The sequence below is a fragment of the Mangifera indica genome, chromosome 3, assembly GCF_011075055.1.
Source record: "Mangifera indica cultivar Alphonso chromosome 3, CATAS_Mindica_2.1, whole genome shotgun sequence".
NCBI classification, from domain to species: domain Eukaryota; kingdom Viridiplantae; phylum Streptophyta; class Magnoliopsida; order Sapindales; family Anacardiaceae; genus Mangifera; species Mangifera indica.
In genome coordinates this window covers 4,599,301-4,614,445 of record NC_058139.1, presented here as the reverse complement: position 1 = coordinate 4,614,445, position 15,145 = coordinate 4,599,301, and the positions used below count along the sequence as shown (strand labels likewise).

At 31.3% G+C, this 15,145-nt stretch overlaps 2 protein-coding genes across 2 annotated transcripts; one reads left to right on the top strand and one right to left on the bottom strand.

Annotated features, from left to right (window-relative positions):
- Positions 1-815: 815 nt before the first annotated feature.
- On the bottom strand, positions 816-2,568 carry LOC123211044 (metalloendoproteinase 1-MMP). Its single transcript, XM_044629558.1, is given in 2 exon segments — positions 816-1,189; positions 1,192-2,568. Coding segments are annotated over 2 exon segments (1,065 nt in total). The 5' UTR covers positions 2,030-2,568; the 3' UTR covers positions 816-962.
- A 6,311-nt stretch (positions 2,569-8,879) lies between these two features.
- On the top strand, positions 8,880-15,078 carry LOC123211203 (O-fucosyltransferase 29). The gene is made up of 9 exons (XM_044629784.1): positions 8,880-9,403; positions 9,499-9,598; positions 9,866-9,942; positions 10,381-10,469; positions 10,562-10,751; positions 11,001-11,182; positions 11,533-11,635; positions 12,422-12,750; positions 14,380-15,078. The coding sequence occupies exons 1-9, from the start codon at positions 9,143-9,145 to the stop codon at positions 14,765-14,767; spliced, it is 1,719 nt and encodes a 572-aa protein (XP_044485719.1). The 5' UTR covers positions 8,880-9,142; the 3' UTR covers positions 14,768-15,078.
- Positions 15,079-15,145: the final 67 nt, after the last annotated feature.

The following is a 15,145-nucleotide window of genomic DNA, read 5'->3' as shown; positions in this document are numbered from 1 at the left end:
TATTCAAAAACTACGTGGAGACAAAGAAGATCACATATGTTCAATGATTTGAAAATCTAATTGAATCGGATGATTCAATCGATTGAATCAAAAACCGATTTCAAGTCTAGTCTGATTAATATAAAAAATAAGTTTTGTTATTGACTTGATTAAACTAATTAAAAACTAGATTTGATCGGATGAATAAGTCAAAAATTGAGTTTGACTGAGTTTAATTTTTGAATTTTAATTATTTTTGAATAATATGATTATTTTTTTTTTGGTTGAATCGATCGAATCATGAACCAATAAAATAATCGATTTGATCACTAATCTAGTTTTAAAAACATTGCATACACTTTGAAAATAAGCATAAAAGCAATAAACAGAAAGTAATTAGTTATTTAATCAAGCAATGAGTCTAATAACGTTTTTTTTTCTAATGGGGTTTGGTGGGGTATAGGGTATAATTTATACATCTATTATTGAGGCTAGTGAGTTTTGGATCATAATTGTTGATGAAACTTAATTTCAACTCGATATTCATGCTTATGGGCGACTATCAGAATTTACATTACAAGCACGACACGTTTTCTTTGAAGAAGCAACCCTTAATTGTTATATTTTATCTTGAATTGCAAGTGAGACCAACCATGTATACCTTTCTTCTTAGCTTATAAATTATCTTTGACTAGGGTTTATCCGTTTCTAGTTTAACTCTTCTTTTCACTTCATACTTTGTCTCCTTTTATGGGGTTTTTCTTCTATTTTCTCCTATGTTTTTGTAAACATATATTGGCTAGAATTATATATATACCCAGATGGGAACAATGATATACATAAAGAGAAATTTTTTGTATTGAATCAAATCTATCAAAGAATTCATTAAATTTCATTGGAATTGAGTGGGAACAATCAATGTATCTACAACTACAAAAACCAAGTATGAAGACATAAATAAAGATTAAAAAAATGAAAGTCGTCTATGTAATCCCAAAAAGTAAGAATATTGACACTAAGAAATAAATGGTCCACTTCGATGAACTGCTTTTAAGAAAAATCCCATGATTGGTAGAATTTTCAGCCTCCAACAATGAGCTAAGCTTGAAATTAGGGTTTGACCCATACAAATACTGAATACCCTTCACGTCATCAACCCTTAGGTCTACCTTCTTTGTCCTTGGACTTAGACTTGGATACATTACAGCGTCTTGACCGACGTGTGCGCCAACCCAAGTATATGCCCAATCTCATGGGTCGCCACTGATTCTAAATCAATCGCCACTTTTGACTTCACAGTTTTGAAATCAACGGCCCATGTTTCAGCTGCGTCAAGATGCAACCTACCATTTTCGGGGGAGAATGAATGGGCCAGCACCCCTAAAACTCCATCAAACGGCTGTCCATCGCCATGGTCCCCCGAATAAAAACTAATCCGAATATCTGCTATTTCATATTCGTCTATCTCCGTGAAATTCACCGGAATTACAGAAGACCACCGTGAAAAAGAACCCTTAAAAGCATCCTTAATATCCGATAAACTCATGTAATCAATCATGTTACTCTTTGAAAACGAGTAGGTTAACGTTACCGGCGGTAAACGTACCCATCTCGGCTTACCGTAAAAATATGAAAATTTTTTTGTTGTATGCATTTTATGCTCTGTATCACTTACGCCACATCTTGGAGTCATGATTGATGATATTGTATCCGAGTCCAATTTTCCCGTCACGGGTAGTCCGAGTTTTTTCTGGTACAAAAAGACGGCGGATTGCATTTCGGAGTCGAAAACATCCGTGAAGTTTTTGTCCAATACCGATAGGTAACCAAAACGGTCCAAGTATTTCTTGAGCTCTGATATACCGCTGACATGGCTGCCCTTCTCGACGTCGAGGAAACGAGCAAAATCCTGCCAAGTGGTTTTGTGGGTTGAGTTGGCGGTTATTACAGTTACTGAGTCGGGTACGATTCTGGCGGGAAAAATAGGGCGGGAAAGAAAGAGGAGGGATGAGAGGAAGAAGATAGAGATATAACCGAAAACTGGAAACATATTGTTGTCAGTTATCTTGGAATTCGATCATGGGGCTGCAGGAATTGAATTGATACAATTGGATTAATAAGGAAAAAATTTATAGAGTATCGCAAATATAAATATTTAATTCTGTAATTGGATTTAATAATAAAATAATTTGATCAAACTAAACTAAGATAAGCTCGAGCAACAAGAAAAATGATGAGAAAGTTAGGAAGATTCTGCCGTGCGTGACTTTTCATTGAGATTCTGACTTCGATGGCTGATGTTAAACATATATTAATACGGTGGGTTAACCACTGTCTCAGTTTCCATTTGCTTATATTTTGAGCGGAGTATTGATAAACTGACGATCAGAATTTGGTATATATTTGGCCATCTGGGTTGAATAATTTGTGTTTTTTGTTCAGTGGAACAGAATGGATGTATTTGAAAATGTTCGGGTTGTTCAATTTTGGTTGAGGTTTCTCTGCTAATTTGTTAACCAAATCAGGCGGTCTAAATGTATTCTTAAATCATTTTCAAGTCCAAGTTTTTTTCTTGAAATATCTTGTCATACACGAAAAAATTTCATCTTAGAGACTTAGAACAACGACTTTTAGCTTCTGCCTGATGCTAAAAATCAATACTAAATCCTAGAAATTGTTAAGACTTCTGGTTTCCATAGCTTCGCTGACCTAATTATATTCTCATGTGTACACCATAAATCATTAAAAATCAAACAAAACAAAAGTTTAATTATTTAGAGGCGTAAAGCAAAGATGAGGATGCAAGCAGAAGACTTTCTCATAAGTATAGAAATATTAGTGACGGAATCCGACCACATCTCCTATTTTTGAGGCCAGATTTATAATACTATAGGATGTTCAAATAATGTAGTTACAGTCATGCTTTCGTTTTCAAAGCAATGAAGTTATCCTGGTGACCCAGCCGCTCCATAATCAACCGTGCCTTTCTTTTTCATTGATATATATTATTAAATATCATCATGAGTGGCGTAGCCTTCTTGTTCATATCTCCAATCAGCTTTTTTTTTTTTTTAAATTAATCTTTTTCAATAAAAAGGTTTTCTTCTTCCTGTTGTTGCAGTAAATAACAGAGGATCTTTGATTTTATTGTAGAGTACAAATATGGAAAAACCCCAAGTAAAAATACAAGCACTGAGCACAAACTTGTAAATTGAAAATCCACTGATTACTGCAAAAAGAAATTAAAAAAAAAAAAACTTGTAAATTGAAAAGCCTGCGTCATGTCCTTATTTTGTTATGATGATTGATGAACACTCAACTAACATGAAGCAAGTCAATTCTCGAGAAATATATTTTGTTCTATGGTTACAATATATCAAGTTTAATTGTCCGACAAAAGAAGATAAACAGATCAACGACTTTTGCTCCACGACATATTAGGTTTGGCAGATGCTAACCGTTGGATATCTCAACGTATGATGATGTCATTGCAAGATAAGTGGAAGCAGTAGGTACACTCAGATTTACCACCAATCAGAATCATCCACATTCCAAACTGCCGATTAGTTTAGATTGGCGTTAAACCAGGTTTTAAACCTTCGTTTCGTGAAGTGAAACATGGATTGCACAGTTGATGGGCCTATGATTGACTTGACGTTGCTAAGGGGGAAGCTGGCCCGATGGCTGTCGATTTCTAGGTGATGCCAAATTCTACATTTATGATGGGTCGTGCTGAGACTTGTACGAAGGGCTCGTGGATTGGTCTAACACGGCCTGTTTTTTAAATTCTATTTTTTTATTTTTGTAAAACTTCCTTATAAATACACTGATTAATTCAATTCTTGCGTCACCACTCAACTTTCTCAATCTATTATTCTCAACTCTTAAGTCAAGCTCGCATAATCTCTCCCAATTTCTCAGTTATTTTAGTTTTCATTGTATTTTAGTATTTATCAATTTAGTAAATTATATTCCTATCTTCAAATTCATTTCAAAAGCGATCCCAATTTTAAATAAATTTAAATTTTTTATTTTTTAATAATGAAAAAAATTAATATTTTGATGAAAATCCACTGTCATAGTCATTGTCACTGAAAGAAAAAATTAAATTCAACAATGTGTGAGCATTTTTATAATACCTACAAATTAGTCTCAACAGTATTATGATAATTTTGCTTACTGTAAATTATTTAATTTTGAATTTTTAAGAAAATGAATGGTCGTGTATGGTCAGTATACACTCATTCAACAGCTTAGAATCATTCATGTAGAATAAATGATCATAAAATGGGCAAATTTATAATTGATACAAGTTGTCCATAAACATCGGTTATTAGATAATTATTAATTTGAAAAAGAGGGAACAATATTTAGAGTAATTAAACTACTATAAATGATCGTGTATAATACACACTTATTAATAACAATTTATATTGAAAATTATAAAAAAATTTGCATTATCAAATGAAGAAAATTTTATGCAACTATTGACTTAAATATCGTTTTTTTACTAAAACTAATTATTGATTTCGATATAGGGATTAAAAATTACTTTGTCCAAACTAAAGTGTAAGAAATTGTCAATTCCGCAAACATTGGTTAGGAAATAATCATTTAGCAAAACTTTTTTTTTTGGTTTGTTTGATAGATAATATATTATTATTTGTTTTATAAGTCGCATTGCTAGTGTGAATTTCAACTTACCAAAGCATTTACTTTGGCATCGTCAGCCACTGACGTAGCTAGTAGTTTGTTGCAGTTAAAATTATATATTTAAAAAAAAAAAATGTCCCACGTTAACTGATAACACAAACATTAACTAGTAAACTGATAATTTTAGGTATAAGGGGTTGATAAGATATGAAAAACAAAAAAGTTAAGAATGATTATTTTACATAAATTTAGTTTAAATTAATATGATATGATTTAAAACTAAATTAAATTGTATTTAAATTGATATAAAACTAAATTAAACTAACCCGGGTAACTTTAATGTTCCTAGACATGTTAACATGATATAATTTATTAACGATAAATTAAATAAATGTTGAGGGATATACCATTATTAACAATAGTTGAAATTTTTATATATTACATATAATTATATATTGCCATATAATTGTACTAATTTCCATTATTTTTCATTTTGATTTAAAAAATTTTTTGAATTTTTAGGTAATGACGATGAAATTTGGTTTGGTAGTTTTAAAGAGTTTTAGTATATAATTATTTTTGGTCATAGTAAATAAAATAATATATTATATTATATGTTTTAATTATAATAGACTGAAGTACTATAGGAAAAAAAATTGAAACGCTAAAAATATTTATAAAATTATAAATAATAAACTGTTTCAAATAAATTTAGATTGTATTAGATAATCCTAAACATAATTAAGCTCACATTAGGATTAATGAATTTTGACAAGATTCTAATTCAAATTAAATTAGCAAAAGTGTCTTTTGACTCCGAATTTGACTGATCTTGTTTCTTAATTATTATGATTTTCAAATCACATTGCTAATATTTAATAAATAATACTACATATAGAAATAAATATTATCAATTTATTTCTATAATTTGATGTGACAGTATATGATTATGTGATTTTGAAGTGAGAAAAAAATCAATTATATCATCCAATTACATGTTGTCAATTAAGTTTATATGTATAAATTAGTTTGATTTATTTGTGCATATAATTTTTATTTATTTTTTATAAGAGTAATATTATACATATTTAATTTGATTATACAAATAAATGTACACTTATATATATTATTATGTAATTAAATTTTATTTTATTTTTAATTTAAAATTATTTAATTATATAATAATATATATTAAAATTATACTTATTTATATATTTAAAATAAATATGTATAATTTTATAATAAAATTATATATATTTATTTTAAATATATAAATATATTTTTTAAATAATTATTATATAATTAAATAATTTTAAATTTAAAAAATAATACTTACTCATATAAGGGGACACAAAACTGATTTATGTCTTAAAGTGGATACACTGGGCAATTTTCTTTTGAAAATCTTCCCCCTAATCAGTTGTCATAAGATCGTTACACGTGCATTACGCCTACATCATCGATATCACTTTAAAGTAAAATAATACAGTAATAATGACATTAAATTACTTTTAATTTATCAATAACAGTGGACCCACTTTTTTTTATTCACGTCTTTTCAGAAAATAGAGCAATCCAAAAAGATTACAGTGAGAACATGCATGTCCCATACCTAATTAATTACTTACTGGCCGAATGACTATTTCCCACCAGAACTTAAGGCAATGTTTTTGGAATATTGATTAAATTTTTTTTTTATAAAGAGTCACTTTTTTATTTTATATATATAATGTAAAATATAAAATATTTTTAAGTTTTATATTTATTAAACTAAACATAAATTCACTCAATTAAGATATAAAACTCACTCACTTATTTAATCAAGATTAAAATATATAGTGAAATGAGATAAAAATATAAAATAAAAATTAGTCGAATGGTTAGTCAGCCAACTAACCAATTTATTTTTAAAAAATTAGTTGATCAACTAATTTATTTTTAAAAATTGATTGATCAAATGCTTGACCAATAAATCATAGTTGATCAACCAACTTTAAACCTTATAATATTCTTCTTTTAAAGATAAAATCAATTTAAAAAATGACTATATTTATATAATAAAAAAATGATTGTAAATATATATATAACAAAAAAAATAAATATTTTAATTAATATTACCAATTTTCCACCATTAAAGATTGAAACAAACAAATGACATTTTAAACATTTTATACAATATAAAATAGGTTCAATATTACTTACACCTAATAGTATAGACAATTTTTACCTTTATTACTTCTCGATTCTTTCCGAAATCCTAAATCCACCAACACATAGGAATTAGTAAACCCAAGTCATCATAAAAACCCTCCATGCCAATTTATGTTTTTCTCTACCACAAGTAAAGCATACATGGTGGGCATTTCTAGACCATTGGCAATGTTGCTATGGTGGCTTTGCTTTGTCAAGCACATGCAACACCACAACAATCACTTTCTTAAAACCTATAACCTAAAAGTCCACAACCACTTTGCAAATCATCATCACCTCCCTTGTGTAAAAAGTAAAAAACTATTAAGCATGATAGAAGAAAACTATTATAATTTTGTTATATGAGTTATATATGGATTTGATAGAATTCATATAACACAGTTATAGGACATGGTAAGATCAAAACTTTTTGCCACATGCACAAAGAAAAAAAAAAAGAAAAAACTCAACATACTGGTAGAGATGAAAAGAAAAAAAACTATTAAAAACTTAATAGGAAGAACAAAAGGTATGTGAATATTAAAGGAAATAATTGAAATAGTAAAAAAGATATATCAATTAAAGAGATATGATGATAATGAAATGAAGAATTACCACGATATTCAAAGTTACAAATATGAGAGAAGGGCAAGTTAACAGAGATACGTAGAGAGATAAAATAAAAATTATGATGTTGAATCAATGACTACCCTTTAAGATTGCATAGGTTTTTCCCTTTGTACAATCATACTCTTCTCTCTTCAAAATTGGTCAATTATGCTGTCACTAGGGGCCACGATTTCCACCACAACAAAAATCAAATTTCAATTTATGTTAATTCCATTGAAGCTAACCTTGTATGTGGCCACTCCCAAATAAGTTCCCACTTGTTTCCATAGTATTTTTTATGCTTTGTTTGTGTTGGTAGCGACAATGTTTCAATTTGATTCCATGTAAGCTATTATTTGTGTTGTTGATCAAATATTATGAAGCAAATGAAAATGACGGTAAAGTATGATGGTGATGGTTTATGCGCGGGAGAAATGGTGATGGAGTTTGAAATGAAGAGTTTGAATAATAGTGAAATTTGAAATAGAGGATCTGAGTATGATAAAGTTTATTATACAATGATTTAAATTTTATAAAATTTTGGGAGACAATTTATTATTTAGATTGAATCAACACAAAGAATATTTTAATCTAATCCACTAATTAAAAAAATAAAGAATTTTATTAAAAAAAATTTAACATATGGTCAGAAAAAAACTCTTTCAAATGTAAAGGGTAGATAATTTATTTTATGAAAGTACGAGAGGGAAATGGCGAGCCAGCCTTTCTATCATCAAATCTGCTTCATCGGTGCTCACGCATGTGCCTTTACCTTTCATTCAACAACCATACCAATGGCGTTTTGGGCTTCACTAAATATGGTCGATGGAAGCGGTACAATACCACCGCATCGACAAGTAAATTAGCATCATTAAACACCATAATTACTTTTTTATAATTCAAAACCAGCTTTTCGGGTCAATTCTTATGATGTGGTGGGTGCCGATTACTTAGTGGACAATGCTTTCTTTAGGAAAGAAACATTTGATACAGGATGCAAACAAACCAACTCCCTCCTCATTCTTCAATGTCACTGTTCCCACTTTCCATTTCAAGTCACAAAGGGGCAACGAGAAGATATACTTTTTTTTTTTTTAATATTATTCTCTAAATACTTGTTATAGTGTAATTAAATATTATTTTTAATTTAAAATAATTTTAATAAAATTATTAGATAATAATATAATAAATAAATATGGAAATGTTTTTTTTTTGGGTAAAATATGGAAATATTAATAATAGAATGGAGAGGAGAAAATAGAAATCTATTTGTGTTTATTAAGGGTAATATTTATGTATCTATTTTAAATATATAAATATATATATTTATAGATGTTATTATATAAGTGAATATTATTTTATTTTAATTTAAAATTATTTAATTATATAATAATATATATATAAATATATATATATATTGATACAAATAGTTTATAGGTTTATTAAATTCTGAGGAAAGTCTCTCCCCCTCTCTCTTTACATTCTCATAAATAATTCTTTGCAGTCTACACTGATCAAGCTTTCACTCCAAACTTCCAAGTCCCCTTCTCTCTTGATCATACTAAACCCTAATTTACAAGAATCCACTATTTCACTGACCTCGGATTTCGCATTATTTACTCTTACACTCTTCCCTTACTCCACTGGAACTCTCCATTGCTATGCCATTTGTGTAAATATATGATGACACTGACGCTGAAATTGTGACATAATGGGCGTTGTGAAGGCGTGGAGGTTTAGCTTCATATCCGCGAACCTGGCTTTGTTACAGCAACACAACGGTAACAACAAACAGTTTGTGTTGTGCAGATGGCGATCCTATTGTTTGCAGCGTAGGAAGATCTCGTGGCCTTTAGTTTGTGGTTTGATGCTTTTTGCTTTGGGCTTGATTTCTCTTTTTACTGGTCACGTTGCATCTGATCTTGAATGGTACTCTCAGCGACTGGTTAAGCCTAGCTTGTACTCCAAATTGGTAAAGTTTTTACCTTTTTTTTAATTTTATTTTTAGTTTGAGTACTCGAGCTACATAGCTTACATTGACTGTGAAACACTTTCTATGTAATATAGAAGGAAGGAATTGGCAGTCGACATACACAAATCGATATTTGGAAATCGAATTATTCGAATTATTACTATGGATGTAGTGAAAGGAGCAAAAAGTTTCCTTGTAAGTTAACATCTTTCCATTACTTAGTAGATTTGCTGAACAATAGTGCATGCAGTTTGCTATGGTAATTTTACTGAATCCACATTACTTGATGGTCCTGCTTTCCTTTTAGGAAAATATGTTTTATACACAACTGCTTTTAGTTTTAGGTGTTAAAAACATTTTTTTTATTGTTGTTGGTGCTTGACTGGTGGACATTTTATCTGTGTCAGCTGATCTGTCTATTTGTTTATATTTTTTTCTGACATTTTTAATCTGGTCAACTAGCTGCCACAAGCGAACGATCATCAAATGGCTATTTGCTTATTGCAGCAAGTGGAGGACTCAACCAACAAAGAACAGGAGTAAGTAGTAGATATCATTCCCTCTTATAGTAGAAGATTTTGTTGTCACATCAATTGTATTATTAAAATGAAACATGCCAGAAACTTTTGATTAATTGATTTTAGTTGAGTAGAGTCCTAAGTAGTCTTTTCAATGATATCCATATGTATTACTTGCGCATCCACACAGACACCCACCCTCACAACCCCCCACACCACACCACACCCCCCCACACACACACACACAACAAAAAATAATAACAAAGGTTCCTATCCGGTGCTGGTCCTGTTGAGGCAGGGTCCTGCAAGGAATGTTATGGATGTGGTATTGCTCTAGCTTTTCAAATAAATTGATGTCATTGAAGACTTAGACCCAAGCATTTGTGCTTATCATTCTCAATATATTTGCCAAAATTGATTTTGTTACATTTGGCTGTAACAATCATTTCTCAAACTCAGATAACGGATGCTGTGATTGTTGCTCGTATTCTTAATGCTACGTTAGTTGTACCTGAGTTGGATCATCATTCCTATTGGAAGGATGATAGGTAAGTTGAGATTCTATAGATCACTAGCTGTGGCATTTGAATTGTAATTGATTTCTTCATTATTGTCGCTTACAATTTTCCTCTTGTTGCAGTGACTTTGTCAACATATTTGATGTTAATTATTTCATTTCTTCTCTTTCAAAAGATGTGACTATTGTAAAAAGAGTTCCTGATAAAGTGATGCGATCAATGGAAAAACCACCTTACACTATGAGGGTTCCTAGGAAATCAACCCCTGAATATTATCTGGATCAAGTTCTGCCAATACTCTTGAGAAGACGTGTAAGTTCACTTGTCACAATCTATAATTGTTACTATTTTTTGTTTTAAATTGAATGTATATCATTTGCTTAATAAAACTTTTATCGTTACAGTTGCTAGTACAACCCCTTGACTTTTCCTTTTAAGATTTTGAATTGGATATTTCTCACGAATTTAGAATGTTTGACTCTTTGAAAATATCAACTTAGGTTTAGTAATTTGTTAAAAAGGTTCCATTTTCGTTGCATTCACACCCTGAATATTTTGCAGGTGGTGCAATTGACAAAGTTTGATTATAGACTTGCTAATGACCTAGATGAAGAGCTGCAGAGGTTACGTTGCCGAGTAAATTATCATGCTTTAAGATTTACAAAACCTATCCAAGGACTTGGTCAGAAACTTGTCACAAGAATGCGAAAGATGGCAAAACGTTTTATTGCGGTTCACTTGAGGTTTGTCCCAATTGTTAAAAACTATGAAAGTTAAGTGTACATGTAATGCTATGTCTATAAACACTAAATTACCATGTATTTGCGAGATGCCAGTCATCCTCATATTTTTGTTCTATTCTATGTGGATTTGAATATATGTCCTAAATAATTAATTATTCAATACTTTGACAATCATTTTCCTCCAGTTGTTTGTAGATTTCCAACTTTAGCTCCGCATCCTCATAAACATGTCTGTTAAGACAGAAATTATATGTATACGGACGCACATATAGACAAGAATGGCTATAGAGGATGAATTTCTTTTCACACATTTGAATTTTCCTAATGTGCCAAAAACTAATGAATTACAGGTTTGAACCTGATATGTTAGCATTTTCTGGGTGTTACTATGGTGGAGGTGAAAAAGAGAGATATGAGCTTGGTGAAATAAGGAAAAGATGGGCAACATTACCTGTGAGATTACTGTCCCCTATAACTTATTTTCTTTTATTGTTTGCTTTGGAAATTTATTGGGAGTTATTGACCAAAAAGTTCTGATGAAATTCACAATTACTTTCTATTATCCTTTTTTCTATTGGCTTATTTTATTGGAAATGTGATTGGCACCTGAGATTTTTCTTCTTGCTGCTGTGAAACTACTCTTCAATCCGGGAGCCTTCCTGCTCTCAAATCAATTATCAAGCAACATACAAAAATACACTAAACAGAATACAGACAGATTGTCGAATAAACTCAGCAACTGATATTGATTCAATTTCAGTCTACAATGGTTTGATTCATTGCAATACAATAGAACAATGTAAACTAAACAATTTGCATGGCATTCGAGAGGCCAACACTCTCTCTACTTTTCTCAGTATCCTCTCTATCCTGAAGATTCCCTTCTCCTCTTCTTTATTCTCAGCATAACTACCAACTTTACTCATAATTTGCCATGTCCCTCCTCGATGATTTCTGGTCCTGCCCTTGAGCAAAAGCCTTCTGTGCCAATTCTTTTTCTGCCAACTGTAGTCTCCAATTTCTTAGCTTGTGGCTGCTTCTCCCTCTCTACTTGCCTCTGTTTTTGCCTTCATTTCTTGCAAGAGACATGAATGTTGGACCTAAAAAGTTGCAAATACATTTCTTAACCAATCACCTAAAAAATATGTGTAAAGTGCTTTTGAAAAGTTGTATGACTCTTTATTTCATCTATATCAAGTAATTTGATGGTAACGCTGTCTTTCTCCATTGATTATGTAGGATTTAAGTCCTGAGGGAGAGCGCAAGCGAGGGAAGTGCCCACTTACTCCTCATGAAGTGGGGTTGATGCTGCGGGCAATTGGTTTTGCAAATGATACATACCTTTATGTTGCCTCTGGAGAAATATATGGTGGAGAAGAGACTCTGCGGCCTCTGAGAGAACTCTTCCCAAACTTCTATACGAAGGAGATGCTTGCCAATGAAGGGTTGAAACCTTTTCTTCCATTCTCATCTAGGCTTGCTGCCATTGACTTCATTGTTTGTGATGAGAGTGATGTTTTTATCACTAACAACAATGGTAATATGGCCAAAATTCTTGCAGGTCGAAGGTGAGAAATCTAGTATATTTTTTTATCAGGCTCTCATGCATATAACTTTGAACTTTGCTTCTTGGGTATAAAGTTATGGTTGATTGAGTTGTGCATAAATATTGATCCGTGATCATGAATAGAAATAAATTCTCTGCTTAAACAAAACACAAGAATTGGAAAGTTGGATGCAAGAATACAACATATTTTCAGGAATATAGCAATGAGGAGAGCTAACTGAACTAAGTCACTGACCTAAATCTTAAATTTGAGTATGGTAGAGTAAACCTGAATAGAAATTAAATTCCAGCACATACATTTTGGTGGATTCAAGTATTCAGGAGTGGAATTCATTTTTTTTTTTTTTGTTCATGATGATTTGAAGTTAGTGATTCAGCGAGAAAATAAGGTTTGAACACAGAGAAGGTTAACCAGCTAGGTTATTGTTGTCATTAGATGAATGGAACTTGAGACTGCTTATTGTACACTATCATCATAATTCTTGCATCTATTCCTGCTAAGCTTGAAAAATTCTGTGATTTCATCCTTGCAGAGAAGGGATTCACTAGGTTTTAAGTGTATGCACACATATTTTTTAATTCTCACATGTATTGCTCATTGATAATCCCTTGTTGGATTGTTCTGCATTTTCTGTCTGTATTCTAGATATTGAAACCAAGTAGCAAAATAACTATTTGATATCTGGCTGAACAAGTAACAGCTTGATAAACTTCTTCAGGACTTTGTTTTTGAATTTTTCATTTTTATCTATGTTGTCACTAGTGGTTGGTGATCAACATGACGTTGCACATTAAAAAACAACTAGAATTTCAGCTCTTTGAGATCTCTCTCACTGGGGCCCCTGTAGTTGTTCTCAAAGAACAGAAAGTTTCCAGTGTCAACTGAAAAGTGGCTATTCTTTTTTGTAGCATTTGATTTTTATAAACCTGACAATGTTTGTACTAATGAGCTCAATTTGGTATTCAGACTTATTTTATCATGCAGTTACAACTGCATGACAAAATCTGATATTTAGCTAGTGTTCTGGTTTGTCCACTAAAATAAACTTTATTGGGTGTTGGAAGTTGGTTCCAAAAGCTGCATTTTAGAAATTGACTTAAAATAATATAGGAGTTTGACAGAATAGCCACAAGATCTACTTGTGAAGGTGGATATCTCTTGATTTTGACAGGAGTTGATAGCTTTCGCTATGATTGTGCAAAGTGAAACAATTTATTACGTAGAAAATAAACTGACTGTATGTGACACATTACTGAATTTATCAGAGAATAACTTTTAACTGCTAAAATTGAGCAAAATTAGGCTTACCTCTAAAGCTACAATCGAACATGACACAATATATTAGGCCTTAGATTCATTTAATATATTCTAATTGTGCTTGGATTTTTCTATCTTATAAATAGGGTAGCTGGTGGTATACATTTCTGTGTAATTGTCCAATTGATGTTGGATTTTTTTTAACTGCAGCATCATCTCCTGCAGTGAAACATTTAGATTTCAGATTCTTTGTTTTTGATGCTGCTGTGTCTTTACAGTTTCCATCATCATTTATTGATAGCTCTTTTATTATCTTTTTCTTGCACATTTATCAGTGACTAAATCTTGTTGATCACACATGATGCATAATAGGAGATACATGGGGCATAAGAGGACCATCAGACCAAATGCGAAGAGGCTCAGTGCCCTGTTCATGGCAAGAAATAAGATGGACTGGGATGCTTTTGCCAGAAAGGTAAAGTCATGCCAAAGAGGATTCATGGGAGAGCCAGATGAGATGAAACCAGGAAGAGGTGAGTTTCATGAATTCCCAGATTCTTGTATTTGTGAAAAACAAGTCAGTAATATTGGAAACAAGAATAATGGGGATCATAACTTTAAACAAGTTACTCTAGACTCAAGTGATAAGGTTAAATACAAAGGTGAAGAAAATCAGGGTGAAAAAATATTTAATAACAGCATGGGAAAAGAGATTATAAATACTGTAGATGACGAGTTTGATGAACATTTTCCTGACTAAGAGGAAAGGAAATAGGCGCGGAGATGAAAATTTGTTTTTGGGGATCTAAAACAAGTTAGGCAATATCAATCGTGCTGGCATAAAAATTTTAGTGCTCAAGCCAAGTCAAACGTGTAAGTCTCTCGGCTCAATTATGTACAGGACAAAGGGAACCTTGATGGATCGCAATTGTTCATAAACAGTTTTTCTAGGTATAGCTGAGTAGGCAATTCCGAAATTATGCTATTGTACTTTCTTTTTGTTGTGTCAACAAGTTTTACTTGTAACGTTAAATACATAATTTATTTAGTTCAATCTGATCTTTGGTTAAATTAGTCATTTATCACTTTGCTGTGGTAATTATTTATCAGCCCGATTATTCATCCTAGTAATGATCAG